The sequence below is a fragment of the Cebus imitator genome, unplaced genomic scaffold, assembly GCF_001604975.1.
Source record: "Cebus imitator isolate Cc_AM_T3 unplaced genomic scaffold, Cebus_imitator-1.0 Scaffold42, whole genome shotgun sequence".
Lineage (NCBI taxonomy): Eukaryota > Metazoa > Chordata > Mammalia > Primates > Cebidae > Cebus > Cebus imitator.
Window position 1 is genome coordinate 13,927,816 of NW_016107357.1, and position 21,343 is coordinate 13,949,158.

General features: G+C 38.0%; 1 protein-coding gene across 2 annotated transcripts in view; it reads right to left on the minus strand.

Annotated features, from left to right (window-relative positions):
• The window catches only part of PCNX2 (pecanex 2), a 292,353-nt gene that overhangs the window by 158,591 nt on the left and 112,419 nt on the right, over positions 1-21,343 (minus strand). For both annotated transcript variants that reach the window (XM_017526554.2, XM_017526553.2), the window contains exons 18-19: positions 8,872-8,964; positions 7,892-8,042 (exon numbers count right to left, since the gene is read on the minus strand). In XM_017526554.2, the coding sequence (XP_017382043.1) occupies positions 7,892-8,042; positions 8,872-8,964 (244 nt within the window). The remainder of the gene's footprint in view (positions 1-7,891; positions 8,043-8,871; positions 8,965-21,343) is intronic.

A 21,343-nucleotide genomic window follows, 5' to 3' on the forward strand; every position in this document is an offset into this window, starting at 1 on the left:
AAAAAAAAAAAAGAAAAAAAAAAGAAAGAAAAAGAAAAGCTTCTTACTTCAAATCTCCATCAACTAACTTGCCAATAACATCAAAATATTAAACTCCAAACACTCCACTAATTTCACCAACATTTAGTCTTTCTAAAGGTTTCTGAATGAAAGGGAAATATAACCTAAAGGCTGCAGAAGTTCTATAGAAACTGGTCTTCTTCATCAAGCTCCTCTATGTATCCACAAGCAGTCACCTGTTGGGGTAGGGACTTTACAAGTGGACTGTAAAATATACAAACCCAATTATAAATAGAACCTTCTCTGAGTCTATCTTCTTTCAGTTTTTATAATACTGATAATAATTTACATTTAAGTAGCACTTGAAATTTTACAGAACATTTAAAACTATGCAGCTCCATTCTTATGCTAGCTCCTGATTCCGCAGCTGGGAAGAGTAAGTCTCCAAGGGAGAGAAGTTTGAGTTACCCTCTGCACTTCTAAACCCCAGCAGGCTGACGAGGCCATCTTTCTCCACTGAACAAGCCGGTTTTTCTACTTGGGCTGTTTCTAACTAAGGTGGCTCCTTGTGCCCACCCAGAGATGCTCGTTACGGAAGCACTCTCTATTCTGGATAGCATCTTCAGTGACTCTTACGTATTTATTTTAAAAATTATTTCTCCCTTTTCCTTTTGTCACAACAGTCTACTAAAGTTGCTGGTGACAAATTTGGCTGAGTTCAGTACTTTAAGTCCACAAAACTTGGTGCCCCTCACTTATCTTTTATGCCTGGACATACAGACAATTAGATACTAACAACTGAGAAGTTACAATAGGCTAAACAGCTCTATGCAGAATCAGCAGCATTAGACAGCACAGTTATAATCTGTGAGCAATAACTTTGATGAGTCTAAAACTGTGGATAAATCAGTGTTCTTCCACCCATTCAAGCATAGAACAAGGGAATTACAGAGCAAAGAAAGACCTAGCAGAAAATTCCTAAAAGACTTCTTTTTATTTTAATTGTACTTTAGGTTCTGGGGTACATGTGCAGATATCATGCAGGATTGTTGCACAGCTACATACATGGCAAGGTGGTTTGCTGCCTCCATCCCCCATCACCTATACCTGGCATTTCTCCCCATGTTATCCTTCCCCACCCTCCCCACCCCCTGATGTCCCTCCCTAGCCCCCCCCAACGGACCCCAGTGTGTGATGCTCCCCTCCCTGTGTCCATGTGTTCTCATTGTTCAACACCCACCTATGAGTGAGAACATGTGGTGTTTGATTTTCTGTTCTTGTGTCAGTTTGCTGAGAATGATGATTTCCAGATTCATCCATGTTCCTACAAAGGACACAAACTCATAGCTTTTATGGCTGCGTAGTATTCCATAGTGTATATGTGCCACATTTTCTTTGTCCAGTCTATCACTGATGGGCATTTGGGTTGGTTCCAGGTCTTTGCTATTGTAAACAGTGCCTCAGTGAACATACATGTGCATGCATCTTTATAATAGAATGATTTCTAATTCTTTGGGTATATACCCAGTAATGGGATTGCTGGGTCAAATGGAATTTCTATTTCTACATCCTTGAGGAATCACCACATTGTCTTCCACAATGGTTGAACTAATTTACACTCCCACCAACAGTGTAAAAGTGTTCCTGTTTCTCCACATCCTCTCCAGCATCTGTTGCCTCCAGATTTTTTAATGATCGCCATTCTAACTGGCTTGAGATGGTATCTCAATGTGGTTTTGATTTGCATTTCTCTAACGACCAGTGATGATGAGCATTTTTTTCATATGTTGGTTGGCCTTGTACATGCCTTATTTTGAAAAGCATCTGTTCATATCCTTCACCCACTTTTGGATGGGTTTGTTTTTTTCTTGTAAGTCTGTTTTATTTCTTTGTAGATTCTGGATATTAGCCCTTCGTCAGATGGGCAGATTGCAAAAATTTTTTCCCATTCTGTTGGTTGCTGGTTTGCTCTAATGATTGTTTCTTTTGCTGTACAGAAGCTCTGAAGTTTAATTAGATCCCATTTGTCTATTTTGGCTTTTGTTGTCATTGCATTTGGTGATTTATTCCTGAAGTTCTTGCCTATGCCTATGTCCAGAATGGTTTTGCCTAGGTTTTTTTCTAGGGTTTTTATGGTGTTAGGTCTTATGTTTAAATCTTTAATCCATCTGGAGTTAATTTTAGTGTAAGGTGTCAGGAAGGGGTCCATTTTCTGCTTTCTGCACATTGCTAGCGAATTTTCCCAGTACCATTTATTAAACAGGGATCCTTTCCCCATTGCTTGTTTTTGTCAGACTTGTCAAAGATCAGATGGTTGTAGATGTGTGGTGCCCTTCTGAGGCCTCTGTTCTGTTCTATTGGTCTACGTCTCTGTTTTGGTACCAGTACCATGTTTAGTTTGAAGTCCTGTATAGTTTGAAGTCACGCAACATTATGCTTCCAGCTTTGTTCATTTTGCTTAGGATTGTCTTGGCTATGCAGGCTCTCTTTTGGTTCCATATGAAGTTTAAAGTGGTTTTGCCCAGTTCTGTGAAGAAGGCCAATGGTAGCTTGATGGGGATAGCATTGAATCTATAAATTACTTTGGGCAGTATGGCCATTTTCACGATATTAATTCTTCCTAACCATGAGCATGGAATGTTTCTCCATCTGTTTGTGCCCTCTCTTATTTCCTTGAGCAATGGTTTGTAGTTCTCCTTGAAGAGGTCCTTCACATCCTTTGTTAGTTTTATTCCTAGGTATTTTACTCTCTTTTGTAGCAATTGTGAATGGGAGTTCACTCTTGATTTGGCTCTCTGTCTGTTATTAGTTTATAGGAAAGTTTGTGATTTCTGCACATTGATTTTGTATCCTGAGACCTTGCTGAAGTTGCTTATCAGTTTCAGGAGATTTGGGGCTGAGACCATGGGGTCTGCTAAATATACAATCATGCCATCTGCAAATAGAGACAATTTGGCTTCCTCCTTTCCTAATTGAATACGCTTTATCTCTTTTTCTTGCCTGATTGCTCTGCCTAGAACTTCCAATACCATGTTGAATAGGAGTGGTGAGAGAGGGCATCCTTGTCTAGTGCCAGATTTTAAAGGGAATGCTTCCAGTTTTTGCCCATTCAATATGATAATGGCTGTGGGTTTGTCATAAATGGCTTTTATTATTTTGTGATATATTCCATTGATACCTAGTTTATTGAGACTTTTTAGCATAAAGGGCTGTTGAATTTTGCCGAGGGCCTTCTCTGCATCTATTGAGATAATCATGTGGTTTTTGTCTTTGGTTCTGTTTATGTGGTGAATTACGTTTATAGGCATATGTTGAACCAGCCTTGCATCCCTGGGATGAGGCCTAGTTGATTGTGATGGATAACCTTTTTGACGTGCTGTTGCAATCGGTTTGCCAGTATTTTGTTGAAGATTTTTGCATCTATGTTCATCATGGATATTGGCCTGAAGTTTTCTTTTTTTGTTGGATCTCTGCCTGGTTTTGGTATCAGGATGATATTGATCTCGTAAAGTGAGTTAGGGAGGATTCCCTCTTTTGTACTGTTTGGAATAGTTTCAGAAGGAATGGTACCAGCTCCTCTTTGTACATCTGGTAGAATACAGCTGTGAACCCCTCTGAACCTGGATTTTTTTTGGTTGGTAGGCTATTAATTGCTGCCTCAACTTCAGCCCTTATTATTGGGCTATTCAGGGTTTCAGCTTCCTGGTTTAGTCTTGGGAGAGTGCAGGTGTCCAGGAATGTTTCCCTTTCTTCCAGATTTACTGGTTTATGTACATAGAGTTATTTGTAGTAATCTCTGATGGTAGTTTGTATTTCTGTGGAATTGGTGGTGATATCCCCTTTATCGTTTTTTTATTGCATCTATTTGATTCTTCTCTCTTTTCTTTTATATTAATCTGGCTAGCAGTCTATTTTGTTGATCTTTATAAAAAAAAAAAAACCAGCTCCTGGATTTATTGATTTTTTTGAAGGTTTTTTTGTGTCTCTATCTCCTTCATTTCTGCTCTGATCTTAGTTATTTCTTGTCTTCTGCTAGCTTTTGAGTTTTTTTGATCTTGCTCCTCTAGGTCTTTCAATTTTGACTATAGGGTGTCAATTTTAGATCTTTCCTCACTCTTATATGGGCATTTATTGTTATAAATTTCCCTCTACACACTGCTTTGAATGTGTCCCAGAGATTCTGGTATGTGTCCTCATTCTTGTTGGTTTCAAAGAACATCTTTATTTCTGCCTTCATTTCATTGTTTATCCAGTTGACATTCAGGAGCCAGTTGTTCAGTTTCCATAAAGTTGTGCAGTTTTGAGTTACTTTCTTAATCCTGAGTTCTAATTTGATTGCACTGTGGTATGAGAGACTGTTATGATTTCTGTTCTTTTTCATTTGCTGAGGAGTGATTTACTACCAATTATGTGATCAATTTTCGAGTAAGTGCGATGTGGTGCTGAGAAGAATGTATATTCTGTGGATTTGGGGTGGAGAGTTCTGTAGATGTCTATTAGGTCTGCTTGTTCCAGATATGCATTCAAGGCCTGGATATCCTTGTTGATTTTCTGTCTCGTTGATCTGTCTAACATTGACAGCAGAGTGTTAAAGTATCCCACTATTATTGTGCAGGAGTCTAAGTCTCTCTGTAGGTCATTAAGAACTTGCTTTATGTAATCTGGGTGCTGCTGTGTTGGGTGCATATATATTCAGGATAGTTAGCTCTTCTTGTGGTATTGATTCTTTTAGTATTATGTAATGCCCTTCTTTGTCTCTTTTGATCTCTGCTGGTTTAAAATCCATTTTATCAGAAACTAGGATTGCAAACCCTGCTTTTTTTGCTCTCCATTTGCTTGGTAGATCTTCTTCCATCCCTTTATTTTGAGTCTATGTGTGTCTTTGCATGTAAGATGGGTCTCCTGCATACAACACACTGATGGGTTTTGACTTTTCATCCAGTTTACCAGTCTGTGTCTTTTGATTGGGGCATTTACAGTTAGCATTATTATTGTTATGTGTGAATTTGATACTGCCATTTTGATGCTAGCTGGCTGTTTTGCCCATTAGTTGACATAGCTTCTTCATTGTGTTGATGCACTTTACCATTTGGTTAATTTTTGCAGTGGCTGGTACTGGCTGTTCCTTTCTATGTTTAGTGCTTCCTTCAGGAGCTCTTGTAATGCAGGTCTGGAGGTGACAAAGTCTCTCAGTAATTGCTTGTCTGTAAAGGATTTTATTTCTCCTTATGAAGCTTAGTTTGGCTGGATATGAAATTCTGGGTTGAAAGTTCTTTTCTTTAAGGATGGTGAATATTGCCACCCACCCCCCGACCCTTGCTTGTATGGTTTCTGCCAAGAGATCTGCTGTGAGTCTGATGGGCTTCCCTTTGTGGGTGACCCGACCTTTCTCTCTGGCTGCCATTAGCATTTTTTTCTTCATTTCAACCCTGGTGAATCTGATGATTACGTGCCTTGGGGTTGCTCTTCTTGAGGAGTATCTTTGTGGTGTTCTCTGTATTTCCTGTGTTTGAATGTTGGCCTGCTTTGCTAGGTTGGGGAAGTTCTCCTGGATAATATCCTGAAGAGTGTTTTCCAGCTTGGATTCATTATCCTCATTCGCTTCAGGTATACTGATCAAGCGTAGATTAGGTCTTTTCACATAATCCCATATTTCTTGGGGCATTTGTTCATTTCTTTTCACTTTTTTTTTCTCTTTTCTTGCCTTCTCTTTTTATTTCATTTAGTTGATCTTCAATCTCTGATATCCTTTCTTCTGCTTGATCAATCTGACTACTGAAACTTGTGTATGCTTCGCGAAGTTCTCGTGCTGTGTTTTTCAGCTCCACCAAGTTGTTTACGTTCTTCTCTAGGCTGGTTATTCTGGTTAGCATTTCATCTAACCTTTTTTCAAGGTTCTTAGTTTCTTTGCATTGGGTTAGAACATGATCTTTTAGCTCACAGATGTTTGTTATTACCCACCTTCTGAAGCCTTCTTCTGTCAGTTCATCAAATTCATTTTCTGTCCTGTTTTGTTCTCTTGCAGGTGAGGAGCTGTGATCTCTCGGGGGAGGAGGGGCGTTCTGGACTTTGATGATTTCATCCTTTTTGCTCTGGTTTCTTCCTATCTTCATGGATTTATTTATTTTTGATCTTTGAAGTTGGTGATTTCAGATGGGATCTCTCAGTGGATATCCTTTCTGTTAAAGTTGGGGTTATTTCTCCTGTATGAGGCTTTGGTTGTTGCTGTTTTACACAACGGTCAATGCTCCATTTAAGACAGTCTGTCCCTTATTTGCCTGTGGAGGCCGAGGCTGGGCTGCCTCAGTCTTGGCCAGGCTGCTATTTATTCTCCCGCTGGTTTCTGCTTACACAGGTGAGACTTCCCAATGGCGGGCATCTCTCCCTCCACCGAGCGTGCTCATCCCTGATGGAGCTCAATCTGATCTGTTAACTTCGAAACTCTCCCACGGGAGGGCTTCCAATTGCTGGATCTTGTGGGGGTGGGACCTGTATGGCCATATCATCTGACTCCCCACTTACAACCCTCCCTCCTTCTGTGGGACGGGCAGTTCTGTCCCGCAAGCCTTCTTGGTGTTAGTCAAAGTCTCTGCCCAGGTCTGAGCTGACAACTCGAGGCATCGGGCCAGCCAGCGAGGTCGCCTGGGTCTGCACTGAGAACTCAGGGTGGTTCTCACTTGGCATTTTCCTGAACTGTTGGCTGCAGAAGTCACAGAGTAAAGCGCAGTATCTGAATTGGAGTACTGAGGGGATGAAGTCCCCGATCCTCTGTGCCAGATGCACTTCCCGGGTGGGGCAGAGCCCCACCTTGCCTCGGCTCGCACTCTTTGGGCTACTCTCACCACCTTTTTTGGGTTAATCCCACTGTTCAACCAGTCCCTTTGAAATGAACCCAGTTCCTCATTCGGAAATGTGGAGATCACTCTTGTTCTGTGTCACACTCGCTGGGAGCTGCACTCTGAAGTTCCCTTTCAGCCATCTTCAACTTTTTTTTTTTTTTTTTTTTAAATGGAAGCTTTTGTTGCCCAGGCTGGAGTGCAATGGCACAATCTCAGCTCACGGCAACCTCCGCCTCCCGGGTTCAAGCGATTCTCCTGCCTCAGCCTCCCAAGTAGCTGGGATTATAGATGTGTGACCCCACACCTGGCTAATCTTGCATTTTTAGTAGAGATAGGGTTTTACCATGTTGGTCAGGCTGGTCTCAAACTCCCGACCTCAGGTGATCTGCCACCTCAGCCTTCCAAAGTGCTGGGATTATAGGCGTGGGCCACCACACTCAGTCAGAAGACTTTTTATTTAAAATAAATCTATTTCTTCCCTAAGGCTCTGGAATGGTTGTGAATACCAGGCTATTAGATGATCATGGTCAGAGACACCCATAGAAACTGCTAAGTCAGTCAAGTGTAGATATAGGTATAGGCCTAGGTGAACAAAGCAAGCTAAAGAAAATGCAAGGGTTCAGGATTCCTGAAAGTTAATGGTCAGGCCCTGCTCCATCCCCACCATTTCATGAGATATGGGAGCATGGTCAAGTGATGCTCTTCTCAGGCCCCAGTTAGTTTTGGTGTGAACAAAATAATCTTCAAGTCTGAATGATACAATTTTTCCACAATACCAATAGCCAATTAATATTTTTATGAAATATTCTTCTGATTCACCTGGATTTTTTTGTTATGGTTGGCTGGAATTTCTGGAAACAAATACCGTATAATGTTTTGTATATGTTTTCTTTTTTATTGTGGTAAAATATACATAATGTACCATTTACCATTTTCAAGTGTACAGTCCTGTGGCATTAACTATATTTACCCTGTTGCACATGCTCTCCGGTTTGAAGTATACCCACCCTTCCTTTTTTGTCTTTTTGTAAAATGATGGATGTATTACTAACCTCTCAGTTCCCGTTGATGATACTCTTTGTTTTTGAGAATGGGGTGTGAAATCCACATCCAGGGATGATGCTTGCGGAGCTGAGGGAGCAGGTAATGTGTTACAAACCCCACGGCGCCAGCCAAGGCAAACAGCACGATGCTGAGAAATGGCTGCGATAAAAATGGGCAGAATCTCATTATTTAGCCTAGAGGATGGGGAGAGGGATGCCCATGAATAATACATAACATCATTGTCCTTCCACTTTTTCCTCTTAAAGGATACAGACTCAGCTATTGTTTCAGGAGTCTGAAAATGTCTTCCTTATACCATGAAATTGGTTCATGTGGTGGAAACCACTATAAGAAGGAGGGAGAACTAGCCTGCGGAAGTACAGAGGCCAAGAGACTTATGCCCCTTTGGAATACATTTTAAAAATGTTCTAAGGAGGTGAAGAATAACCCATGTAGCTCATAGACATTTCCTCTATGAAAGGGGTGTTCATGGATGGACAATATTTTTGTATAGAGACAGCAACAGTCAGTAAGGACCACAGCCAGGAATCCCATCTGGAGCTCCCACTTTGTTTTCACAACTGAACATCCTTTTCCCATAGTCCTTTTGGCTCTGTGTCCTCCACCTCACCCCTGATACAGTGACTCTTCTCTACTCATAGTAGAGCACTGTCAGCCTGCCTTATCACTATTAACTGTCCTCAGAGTGGATTCCACAAGATGTGCCATCACACTTGCAAACAAAACAGCTCCCCAGATGCAGGAAAGGGTAAGGATAAAGTAATCGAACCCAATCTGTGATGTGAACCAAATCACATCTTGGGCATAACAGTTCACAGCACATGGATGCATTCCCTAAGCCCCTCAATGGGCATTTTGTTTTCTTCCTCTGGCTCACGTGTCTTGTCAATACCCTGTAGCTCCATGACAGCCTTGTTATTAAGGAGAATAAAGGGGCAGGAAGAGTACAAAGTTGGTGGATACATACTCGCAATGACAGGAATACAGTGCTGGCGCTGACTGCAAACGAGAGGACAGCAACCACTGCGCAGACAATGAGATCCCATTTTAAGACATCCGTCTGGAAAGAGAAAACCAGTGGTGAGGGCTGCTCTTCATTTCTCTCAGCAACTCTGTGTGACCCAGTAAATCAAGCAACAGGACGCTAACCCAGGATAAACTGTTTTTCCAGCTCACCACTTACCTGACACACTCAGTGGCACACACTGGATGGGCTGTTCACTAGCTCCTGCTTAGGGAATTTCAGGAAGGCTAAGGTGGGCTGGGGGAGGGTGGCAGAGGAGAGGAATCACACACTGCTAGGTTGGTCTATGTGTGCTAACCACAGAAAGATGAAAGGTTTTCCACGCAAGTAAGAGGCATGATGTTCTTATTGGGTTCTTGTATGTGATCTGTGTTTCCACAAACATATACCAGATACAAGATTCCCAGAGAGCTGCCCAAAGGGACCTTCATTATTAAGATCTGATAAAGAAGCTCAAAATGTTAATCATCTCTACTTGGCGTTAGGGTGTCTTGGATTTTAGCATTCCAACAACCTGGCCAAAGCAAGCAGGAGCCTCTTAGACATTTCTTATTGCTTTGGACTAGACCAGATTTTGCATTTTAATTTACCAGTCAGATCACTGGTGAATTAAAGAAACCACTTCAAAATTATTAAATAAATAAATATATATATATATATATATATATATATGCAATAGGTACGCACATTACATGCAGATAATGAAATGTTCAGCAACTAATAATTTTCCATACAAAACTGAGGTGTAAGCATGGTCTAGGGAAAACAAAGCAAAGTTAAACCCAAGAATGCTGTGAATGCAGATAGACAGAGAATAACCTGTTAGCTCCAACCAAGCAGAATATTGCTGGCTGAACCACCTAAAACAGACATGAGGAACCATCACTTTTTTTCTCTCTATAGAGACAGATTATAGTACATAATTATTGATCATTTGAAGGTATCATCACGTTGTTACCTGAAAATTCTGAAACCGTCAATACATTTATACCTCCCTTTCTCATATTGAAGGGAATCATGCCTCTTAAATCATTGTTTTGACTATCTTTTACCAGAAATTGGTACAGAATATATACCTCCATTTCCCTGTACCCACCCCTTTACCATTTTTTGCTTTTCTTGTTTTTTAAATTAAAATGTGAGGTTTCTTGCAAGTCATGCTCCTTCCTGGCTTGCTGACTGTATTATCATCTAAAGTGATAAAAATAAACAATGAAAAAGTCAGGATCCTAGATTTATTCATAGTAATTAATAGTAATCCTATTATTGACCAAGGATAACCACAGAAATTTAATTCCGAATCTGTAAAATGTTTGTGATCAGAGAAATTCATCAAAAATTTAGTAACAGGTCATATATTGCTTTTTGTCATTCCAATGCTTAAAAAAGGCCTGACCTTTCTAGAAGAGCATTCTGTAGTTCACTGCATCTTTAGGCTGTGGGGAGATGTTAATTTTTCTCTCCTATTTTTCATTGACATGGTTTTATGCCATTTAAAAATTAATGAATGTTTATCTGAAAGAAGATAAACATTTTCCCGAATAGTCTAATTTAAAATCATTTGTCATGTTTAATTCACTACTCATCTTTGTCTAAAGTCAAAATAGTCGGCCATGAATACGACTGGTATGGATGTGAAAGAAAGGGAACCTTACACACTGTTGGTAGAAATGTATATTGGTACAGCCATCCCAGAAAGCAGTATGGGGAGTTTCCTCAAAAAATTGAAAATAGAACTGCCATATGATCCAGTAATTCCACTACTATATATTATTCAAAGTAAATAAGATCAGTATGTTGAAGAGATATCTGCACTCCTAGGCTTAATGCAGCTAGAGTGGGGAAGAGGGAAGGCTGTATTTCTAAGTTTCTTAAAGCAGGAGCAGGAATGAGCTTGAATTATGGTTAATCTTTTTTCACTGTTGGATGATATATAGGGATTCCACTGTGATTTTCATCGGTGTCATGAGTATCCCATGTAAATACAGACCATTACACAGTCTTTCTCTATTTATTAAAATGTGCTCTCCACCCATTTCTTTTCTATATTATAATTTCTAAATAGCTTTATTGAGATAAAATTGACATACCAAAAAGCCACATTTATTTAAAGTGCACAACTTAGGCCGAATGCTGTGGCTCATGCCTGCAATCCAAGCACTTTGGGAGGCCAAGACAGGTGGATCACTTTCGGTCAGGAGTTCAAGACCAGCCTGGCCAACATAATGAAACCTGTCTCTACTAAAATACAAAAATTAGCTGGTTGTGGTGGCTCACACCTGTGGTCCAAGCTATCCAGAGGCTGAGGCAGGAGGATCGCTTGAACCTTGGAGGCTGAGGTTGCAGCGAGCCGAGATCACACCACTGCACTGCACTCCAGCCTGGATGACAGAGAGAGGCTCTGTTTAAAAAAAAAAAAGTATACTAAGTAACAAGTTTATATATACGTTTTTACATATATATCCCCATAAAACCATAACCAGGATTAAGATAATCAGCATATCAATTACACCCTAATGTTTTGTCTTTTGCCTAATCTATCCCTTTCCTCACTATAGCTTTGACTTTCTGTCTCAAGTGATCCTCCTGCCCCAGCTTCTTGTTTTCATTTTCTAGAATATTTTATAAATAGATTCATAAAATATGTATGGTCTGGCTTCTTTCACTCAGTGTAATTATTCTGAGATAGAACTTGAATAGACATTTCTTTTAAAATGAGACGTACAAATGGCCAAAAAATATTTTAAAATGTTCAACATCACTAACCATTAGGAAAATGCAAATCAAAACCATAATGATATACCATCTCATCCCAATTAGAATGGTTATTATCAACAAATGCTGATATGGATGTGAAAGAAAGGGAAACTTACACAGTGTTGGTAGCAATGTATATTGGTACAGCCATTTACAGAAAGCAGTACGGCAAGTTTCCTCAAAAAATTGAAAATAGAACTACCATATGATCCAGCAATTCCACAACTGTGTATTATTCGAAGTAAATAAAATCAGTTTGTTGAAGAGATATCTGCACTCCCAGTCTTAATGCAGCATTATTCACAACAGCCAAGATACGAAATTAACCTAAGTGGTTATAACCAATAAATATATAATTATATATCATTACATTTTATATATGATTTCACATTTTGTATATATGATATATGTTAGGGTCACAGCAAGGCAAGCCCATGGACCCCCTCCCCATTCTCTCCTGCTAAGCTGAGCTCACAACAAAAACAGCCTCAAGCCTTGCAAACAGGGCACCTGGGTTCCAGGATGTGGTTGCACTTGGCTCTTGAACCCAGGATGGTGACTCAATTAAGATGAATGTTAACACCTAAGAACCAAGATGCAGTTTTTCTTAGAATAGCACCTAGTTACCTGCAAACTCCCTATATAACCCCCATAGTCTGTAAGCCAGGCTGCTGCCTTCACTGCCTGTGGTGAGGCAGCCAGCCTGGCAGGTTGAAATAAACTCGCTAAACCTGATCCTAGGTCTGCCTCTCCATCCTTTCGGTCAACCTTATAATATATATGAAATACATATCACGTATAGAAAATGTGATACACACACACACACACACACACACACACCCCACCATGAAATACTATTATCCATAAAAAAGAATGTAATCCTGTCATTTTGCAGCAGTGACATGGATGAACCTGGAGGACATTATATTAAGTGAAATCAGACAAACACGGAAAGACAAATACCACGAGTTCACTTATCTGTAGAATCTAAAAAAGCCAACCTCATAGAAGTACAGAGTGGAATAGTGGTTTGTAGAGGCTGGGAAGGGGAGAAGGGAGGGAGAGGAGAGATTGTTCGATGAGTACAAAATTATAGTTAGAAAGAATAAATTCTGGTGTTCTATCGGATAGTAGGAAGACAACAGTAACAATATCGTAAGGTATATTTCAAAATAGCTAAAAGAGAGGATTCTGAATATTCTTACCACAAAGAAACGATAAATAAGTGAGGTGACATTTTAAATACCATCATTTCATCATTGCACAATGCATACATGTATGAGAACATCACAGCGTACCCCCATAAATGTGTACAAGTGTCAATTGAAAGCAAAATTAAAAAAAGAAACTGCCAAGCTGTTTTCAAAGTAGTTGTAACTACGTTACATTCTCACAGCAGCGTGTGTGAGTTCCAGTTGTTCCCTAATCTTGTCAATAGTTTAAAAATTTTTTAACCATACTAGTGAATGTATGTCTCCTAGGGCACATTTTGTAATATCTGGAGGCATTTTTGTTTTTACAATTTGAGGAAGGGGAGAAATAATACTGCCATTTAATAGGTAGAGACCAGGGATGCAGGTAAACATCCTACAATGCACAACACAGCCCCACCTCCCCACAGCCAAGGAAATATTGTGAGGCTCAAAATGTCAACAGTGCTGAGGTTGAGAAACCTTAATGTAATGGTATGTAATTGTGGTTTTAATTTGCGTTTTCCAATGGCTAATGATGAACATCTTTTCATGTACTCAATTTAAAATACTATTTATAATAGCAACAAAAAATATACTAGGTATAAATTTGAGAAAAAAAAATACGTACAAGTCAAAAACCACCAAACATCAGTAAAGAAATGAGAGAAACTAAACAGAGAAACTAAAGAAATAAATGGGGAGATATACTGCATTCCTGGATTTGAAGATTCAGTATTGTTATTAAGTCAATTCTCACAAAACTGATTGATAAATTCAATGCAATTATAATGAAAATTCTAGCAGAATTGTACTTTTAGAAAGGGACATGCTAACTAAAAAATGTATATGGAAGTACAATAGACCTAGAATAGCTAAAATGACTTTGATAAAGAAAAGATTGGAGGACATATAATACCTGGGTTTCAAGGTTTATTATAAAGCTACAGTAACCATGGTATTGGGGGTATTGGTACAAATACACATCTAGATCAATGGAAAAGAATAAAGTGTCCAGAAAGAGGCCACAACAGATATACGATCAATAGATTTTCAACCAAAGTGCAATGGTGAAATGACAAATCCCCTAAATGAGAAAAGGGATAATCTTTTCTATGAAAGGTGCTGGAACAATGGAATAGCCATCTACAAAAAAATAAAATAATAACAGAACACTTTGCTGCACATACAGAAATTAACACAACATCATGAACCTAAAAAACCAACAAACTGCTCAAAGCAACTGTAAGAGGAAATCTTAATGATCCTGGATTTGGCAAAGATTTCTTAAATGTGGAACTAAAAGTTTGAACTGTAAAAGAAAAAAATAAGTTGGACATCACAAAAATGTAAAACTTTTGCTCTTCAAAAGACACTTACAAAAAGGCAAAGACTAGGAAAAAAACATACTACTCATAAAACCCACATTCAACAAAGGACATTTACCTATAAACAAACAACACTCTCCTACATCCCCAGCTGCACATGGGAAAAAGTTCTGAACAGATGCTTCACTGAAGGAGATATACAGATGGAAAATGGTAATTACTGAGATTTTTGCTCTTGATGCTAGTTAATGAAACTAGACTGCTCTCCTAATATTGCTGAAAATAACATCAGCAAATAAAAAGGAAATGGTTGTTTTTCCTGAAAGCCACCAAAAAGCAGATATTATATGGGAGTGTAGGTTGGTGCAGCCATTAGGAAAATAATATGGACGTTCTAAAGAAATTCAAAAATAGGCCAGGTGTGTTGTTTCGAGCTTGTAATTCCAGCACTTTTGGAAGCCAAGATGGGATTCTGCTTGAGGCCTGGATTTCATGACCAGCCTGGGCAACATAATGGGACCCATCTCTATCTTTTAGAAAAAGACATTAAAAACAGAACTATCATGTGCCCCAGTAATCCTTCTTTTAGGCATATACCCAAAGGGAACAAAATCACCATGCCATAAATGTAGGACTGTGCTACCAAGTGTATTGCAGCACTATTCACAACAGCCAAGATATGGAAACAACCTGAGTGTCTGTCAACAGATAAATAATAGATAAGGAAATTATAATACATATGTAAATGGAATATTATTCAGCCTTTATAAAAAGAGACATCCTCTCATTTGCCATAATATGGATGACTCTGGAGCACATTTTGCTAAGTGAAATAAACCAGACACAGAAAGACGAATACTGCATGATTTCACTTGTATGTAGAATCTAAAGAGAGAGAGAGGAGAGAGAGAGAGAGTCAAATATACAGAGATAGAGAATAAAACAGTAGTTAACATGGGGATGGAGGAGGTAGAGATGGGGACATGTATGTTAGAAGTTATGCAGTAGCAGATATATAGGATAAACAACTCCAGAGACCTAATGTACATGAGAACTATAGTTAATAAAACTGTATTATATTTGGGGTTCCTGTGAAATAAGTAGATTCTAGCTGCCCTTGCCACAAAAACAAGTAAAAATGGGTAACTATGTGAAATGATAGATATGTTAACTTACTTCACTATGGTAACAATTTTACTGTCTGTGTATCTCATGACATTATGTTATATACCTTAAATATACACAATAAAATCTATTTTCTTTAAAATAAAAATACTATTTTTAAAAGGAATCTTGTAAGACACCTGAACTTCAGAACTTGCTACTCTGTCCTGTGAAGGCAGCTTTTTACACTCTAAAAAGTTTGTAATTTTGGTTGGTTTTCTTGTTAAATAACTTTTTGTTCATTTAAATGTATATTATTATACCTCTTCACCTTCTATAAGACATAAATATGTGTGAGTTTTTTTCAGGTAGGTATATTTTATTTTAATCTTAGTTTTGTAATATAAAAAGAGAATTACTGGTACTGCCCCCTTTCTTCACATGCTTGAAGGTTAAAAAAAATCTGTTTCCTTTTAATAAATGTCCTGTGTCTTAACAGTGAATTGTACTGTGTTAGATCTTATAAAAATGAGTGTGAAAGGGAATGTTCTGCAAAAATGCAAATTTAGGTCTTTGCAATTTTTATTATTAATTAATTTTCCCATTATAGAATAACATAATAACACTACAGCACCGTAGAACATAGAGGAGAGGGGGAGATCATTCACAATCATTATAGCCTGACATTAATAGTATTAGCATTTTTGTATTTTCTGAGCCATTATTTTTCCTGTGGATATTAAACCATGGCTCTAGCTATAATCATCATGTATATAAATATTTCTATGCATATTTTATAAGGGTCTAATCTTAGTGTGCAAATAATTTTCAACCTTTTCTACAGTACTTTCTTTTGTAAGCTATAAATGTGTGTGTGCGTGTGTATATACATATACATATATATATATATATATATATACATATAGTGGAGGCTCACTAATATCATTTAGTGGCTAAATAATTTTCCATCTTTTGATGTCATACACATATACACATACAAACACATACAATGTCATAATGATCACTCAAAACATTAGTGAATGAAATTTAATGACTCATAGTTAATGCAAATATCCCTTGACTGCTACTATTAGGTTGCCTTCCATTGTTAACCACGATGAATTATGCTGAAATCATTATCTTTATGTACTGAAAACTTTTTTCATATTTTGAATTAATTTCCTAGAAAAACTCTTAACAAATAGATTACTCTATCATAGGTTATAAGCATTTTACAATCCTTGATAAATGATGCTTTTCCAAGTGATTGTAATAATTTACATAAACATAAATGAAGTCTAAGAGATTCCATCTTGACACAATTGGCACTATCACTAATTTTTCCAGTGCTAATGGTGTGTACAAAAAAATGCCATCTCATTTTAATTTTAGTTTCTATTTTTCCCTCTGTAAGGAATTGGAAGCTACATGCTTTGTTCCTATTCCTTTAGCAGTTGCACAAAACATTCCAACATGCATACCTAATTTATCGAAGACTGAAGTTAATGGCACAGGCTGAGCAGCCCTCATCTGAAAATCCAAAATCCAAAACCCTTCCTTTGAGCGTCATGTTGGTGCTCAAAATGTTTTGGATATTAAAGCATTTCAGGTTTTGGATTTTTGGATTAGGGACATTCAATCTGTATCTTTATTCTTCTCTTGGACATTACTAAGACCTCTGACCACTTGAAGTTCATTTCTCCTCTTGTCCAAACTTGCATGTTATTATAGTCATGTATTTTAATTCTTTACATTTTTTAAAACTGTATAACCTTATCATGGTTTTATGCAGCTAATATTTATTCAGATTTGCCAATGTACCTGCCATTTTCTTTTCTTTTTGTTCACTTGCAAATCAGACCTTCCATCCAAGATCACTTTGTTTTTCCCTTTTTTTCTTTTCTCCTCAAATTACTTTTACCACAAGATCACTTTCTACTGAAAAATACCTTCAGAATTATATATAATGAAGATCTATGAGCTTTTATTTTTCTAAAATTTATTTTGCCTTTATCCTTAAAAGATACTTTCACTAGGAGTAAAGTTCTAGCTTGGAAGTTACTTTCTTTACACATCATTAAGTATATCAAACAACTGTCTTCTGGCTTCCATGATGGCTCTTGATAAGAGAGCTTGCAGTCTGTTATTCATTTGAACGTAATCTGTTATTTCTGTTTATTTGCTTTAAGTTGGTCGGTGTGCTTGGCATGCTGCAGTTTCACTATGGCTTGTCTGGTATGGATTCTTTCTTCTTTAATTTACCCTACTTGTGATTCACTGAAATTCCTGAATCTCAAGATAAATGTCTTTCATCAATTCTGGTAAACTCTCAGATATTAACTCATCAAATATTGATTATGTTTCAGTCTCTCTCTTTCTAGGGATTCTGATTAGATACATTTTAAATCTTTTACTCTATCCTTCAAGTCATTTCTCTTTCATATTTCTTTTTTTTTTTTTTTTGTCAATTAGTTTTCTAAAAGCATTTTTTTTTTTTTTTTTTTTTTTGTCAATTAGTGTTATGTCCGGAGTACTTTCTTCTCTCTTTATCTTTCAGTTCACTAATTCTCTCTTCAAAGGTATCTAATCTCCCATGTGTTGGGTGGTGTGGTGGTGTATATTTCAATTGATTCACTTGTTTGCTTGTTTAGAAAATTCTATTTGGCTCTCTTTCAAACATGCTGGATTGTTTTAAATCTTTTCTATGGTCTATAAACTTTAAAGCTTGCCTTTTACTTCATTAAGCATAATACATATAGTTGTTTTAAACCTGTGTCTGATACTTCCAGTATGAAGTATTTGCAGATCTGTTTTTGTTGGTTCTTTATTTCCATATGTAGGTTAAAAATTTTTTATAGTAAGCTGTGCATTTCACCTCAAAAAATTGGTTTGGGAAACACTTGAAAAAGGGAATCTTTTAAAGAGGATTCATGTTCGTTTCTGCCATGAGGTGTTTCCAGTTGGGGATCACATTAAACTGTCTTCATAAATTGAGGGCTTTGGTGCCATCTAGTTGTTTGAACTTGTGCTGCAAATCCATACAAACTTAAAACTTCTCAAGGATTCTCTTGTTTCACTCAATCATGAGGTGAGTCTGCTTGTACTTCCCGGCATGGAGGGTAGTAGAGCTGACTTCCTGAGAATCATCCTCTCTCTCAGAATGTGACACTTTGGTGTCCCAAGCTGATGATCCATGGTCTGGCATTGGATTCCCACCTGGGCTCCAATTTCTGTTCTCCATATTCAAGGTCCAAAAAACAAGGCTTAGGTCCCCAGGTTGGACAGATGCTCTTGGGGCAAAAGCAGTTTCCTGTCCTGCTTCCTCCAGGTACTCCTGTTCACTCAGATTTTTAGCTGATAATTCCTTATTATTTTGTCAGTTTTTTTGTTATATTTAAGAAGGGTTTTTTTGTATTTTATTCATAATTTTTATTTTTAATCAGTAGTAGCCTGCTATAATATCAGAAATGAAAAAGTCCCATGTGATTCTCCTCCTTTCCTTTTCCCTCTTCCTCTCTCTCTCACTTTTTGAAACTCTGAAATCCCTCTCTCATTTACATGAGCGTCTGGTGAGGGACTAGAACATAAGATTCTTTTTTCATTCCCACTGCTAAACAATTATCTCAACACTAGATTCTGAAAATCAGTTTTTGATTGTGATATTTAATTTTCACATAACATGTTCATAAAAGAGTCTGTCTCCTTTCTGTGTTTTTCTCATCCACTAATCCCATTCTCTGATCTTGGATAGTCTCATATCTCACATATTTTTCTGATTATTCAGTCTTAAATCTTTTGTTGTTGTTATTTTCTTTTTTTAAGACGAAGTTTCACTCTTGTTGCCCAGGCTGGAGTGCAACGGTGCGATCTTGGCTCGCTGCAACCTCCGCCTCCCAGGTTCAAGTGATTCTCCTGCCTCAGCCTCCTAAGTAGCTGAGATTACAGGCATGTGCCATCACATCTGGCTAATTTTAGTAGAGATGGGGTTTCACCATGTTGTCCGGGCTGGTTTGGAACTCCTGACCTAAGGTGATCCAGCTGCCTCGGCTTCCCTAAGTGCTGAGATTACAAGTGTGAGTCACCACACCTAGCGACTGCTTCACTCTTAAATCTAAAAGTGCTAAATTCCTTTTTCTTATGCTTCTTTCTCAAGTTTTTAAAAACTATTAACTGCTATTCTCCTAAAAGAATCTTAGAATCCTTTCTCAATATTGGGAATATAACACTGTAGTTGTAGTTAGTAGTAGTTTACTGCTGTAGTTAGTAATTTACTGCTGTAGTTTACTACTGTAGTTAGTTTACTTTATTTGTGACACTAGTTAAAATCATTTCCATTATCAAGTCAGATATTTTGTTGGTACTGTGAGCTGGATCACATTTTCATAGGTAATTTCTGGTATGTTAGATAGTTCTTCCTTTTCTAAATTTTCTTTTCTCTGGTCATATTTATGAATCCTCTTATTAATCACAGCTATTATGATTACATAGTATGTACAATAAAGTTGTATATACATATAAATAAAATCACCATTTTTTCTCTTTTACTCTTTTCTCTTTACTAGTTTGCTCTCTTTTATACATACGAAACACATAGATTAAAAATATATTAATATGTATACAGACAGAGCAAACTATTAATATTATTGAATATTGTCTTAGACGTTCTGGCCAGTGTAAGGCTGCAAAGAGAAAACAATGAAAAATTTATATACAATTTTTTGGATTTATGGTAAATAAATTTATGGTAAATCCATACATGTTTAAGAAATATCTTAGCTCTTCATAAACTGAACATTTTGAATTCACTGTGGCATTTTATATAGTACTTCACACTCCAACTCCCAAAGGAAGTTTAAGAAGCCCTGCAAGGTGGCTCACGCCTGTAATCCCAGCACTTTGGGAGGCCGAGGGAGGCGGATCACCTGAGGTCAGGAGATCAAGACCAGCCTGACCAAGGTGGAGAAACCCTGTTTCTACTAAGAATATAAAATCATCTGGGCGTGCTGGCGCACACCTGTGATCCCAGCTACAGCAGAGGTTGAGGCAGGAGAATCGCTTGAACCTGGGAGGTGGAAGTTGTAGTGAGCTGGGCTGAGACTGTGCCATTGCATTCCAGCCTGGGAAACAAGGATGAAAGTCTGTCTCAAAAAAAAAAAAAAAAAAAAAAAAAGCCCTGGTCCAACATTCCACATCTAGCAGCATCGGACCAAAAAAAAAAAAATCTAGCCAGGCGTGGTGGCTCAAGCCTGTAATCCCAGCACTTTGGGAGGCCGAGGCGGGTGGATCACGAGGTCAAGAGATCGAATCCATCCTGGTCAACATGGTGAAACCCCGTCTCTACTAAAAATACAAAACATTAGCGGGGCATGGTGGCACGTGCCTGTAGTCCCAGCTACTCAGGAGGCTGAGGCTGGAGAATTGCCTGAACTCCAGAGGCAGAGGTTGCGGTGGGCCGAGATCGCGCCATTGCACTCCAGCCTGGGTAACAAGAGCGAAACTCCATCCCCCCCCCAAAAAAATCTAGATATTATAAACAATGATTTAGGAAAAAACTGTTTGAATTTTGTACCTAAAAATTAAATAGGGGTTTTTGTTTGTTTGTTTTTAGGAACAGAAGAAAATTGATACAGTGAAACTAACAAATCTAAACATAATAAAGGATGTTGAAAATGATGAAGATGTGAAAGTTAAAAACTTACAGTCTATGCTAATAAGACCTACAGAAAAAGACTAACCAGGCAAACCACTAGTAGAAAGTTTATATCTTTACTAAGTAATGGATTTGGGTGATAAACTTTGTGTATATAACTTATCTTGCTCATATGCAAATGTATAGGCCCACTGGTATATCTCTGATTCTAGATCAATGTTTCTTGAAGAACAATCTCTGGATCACCTAAACAGAATCACCTGGGTGAACATTCTTGTTAAAATGAAGATCCTCAGATCCCCTCACAGGCCAAATGCATCAGAATGGGGGAGGGAGGGCTAGAAAACTGAAACCAAATGAGTCTCCCTAAGGGCTTCTCATACAAA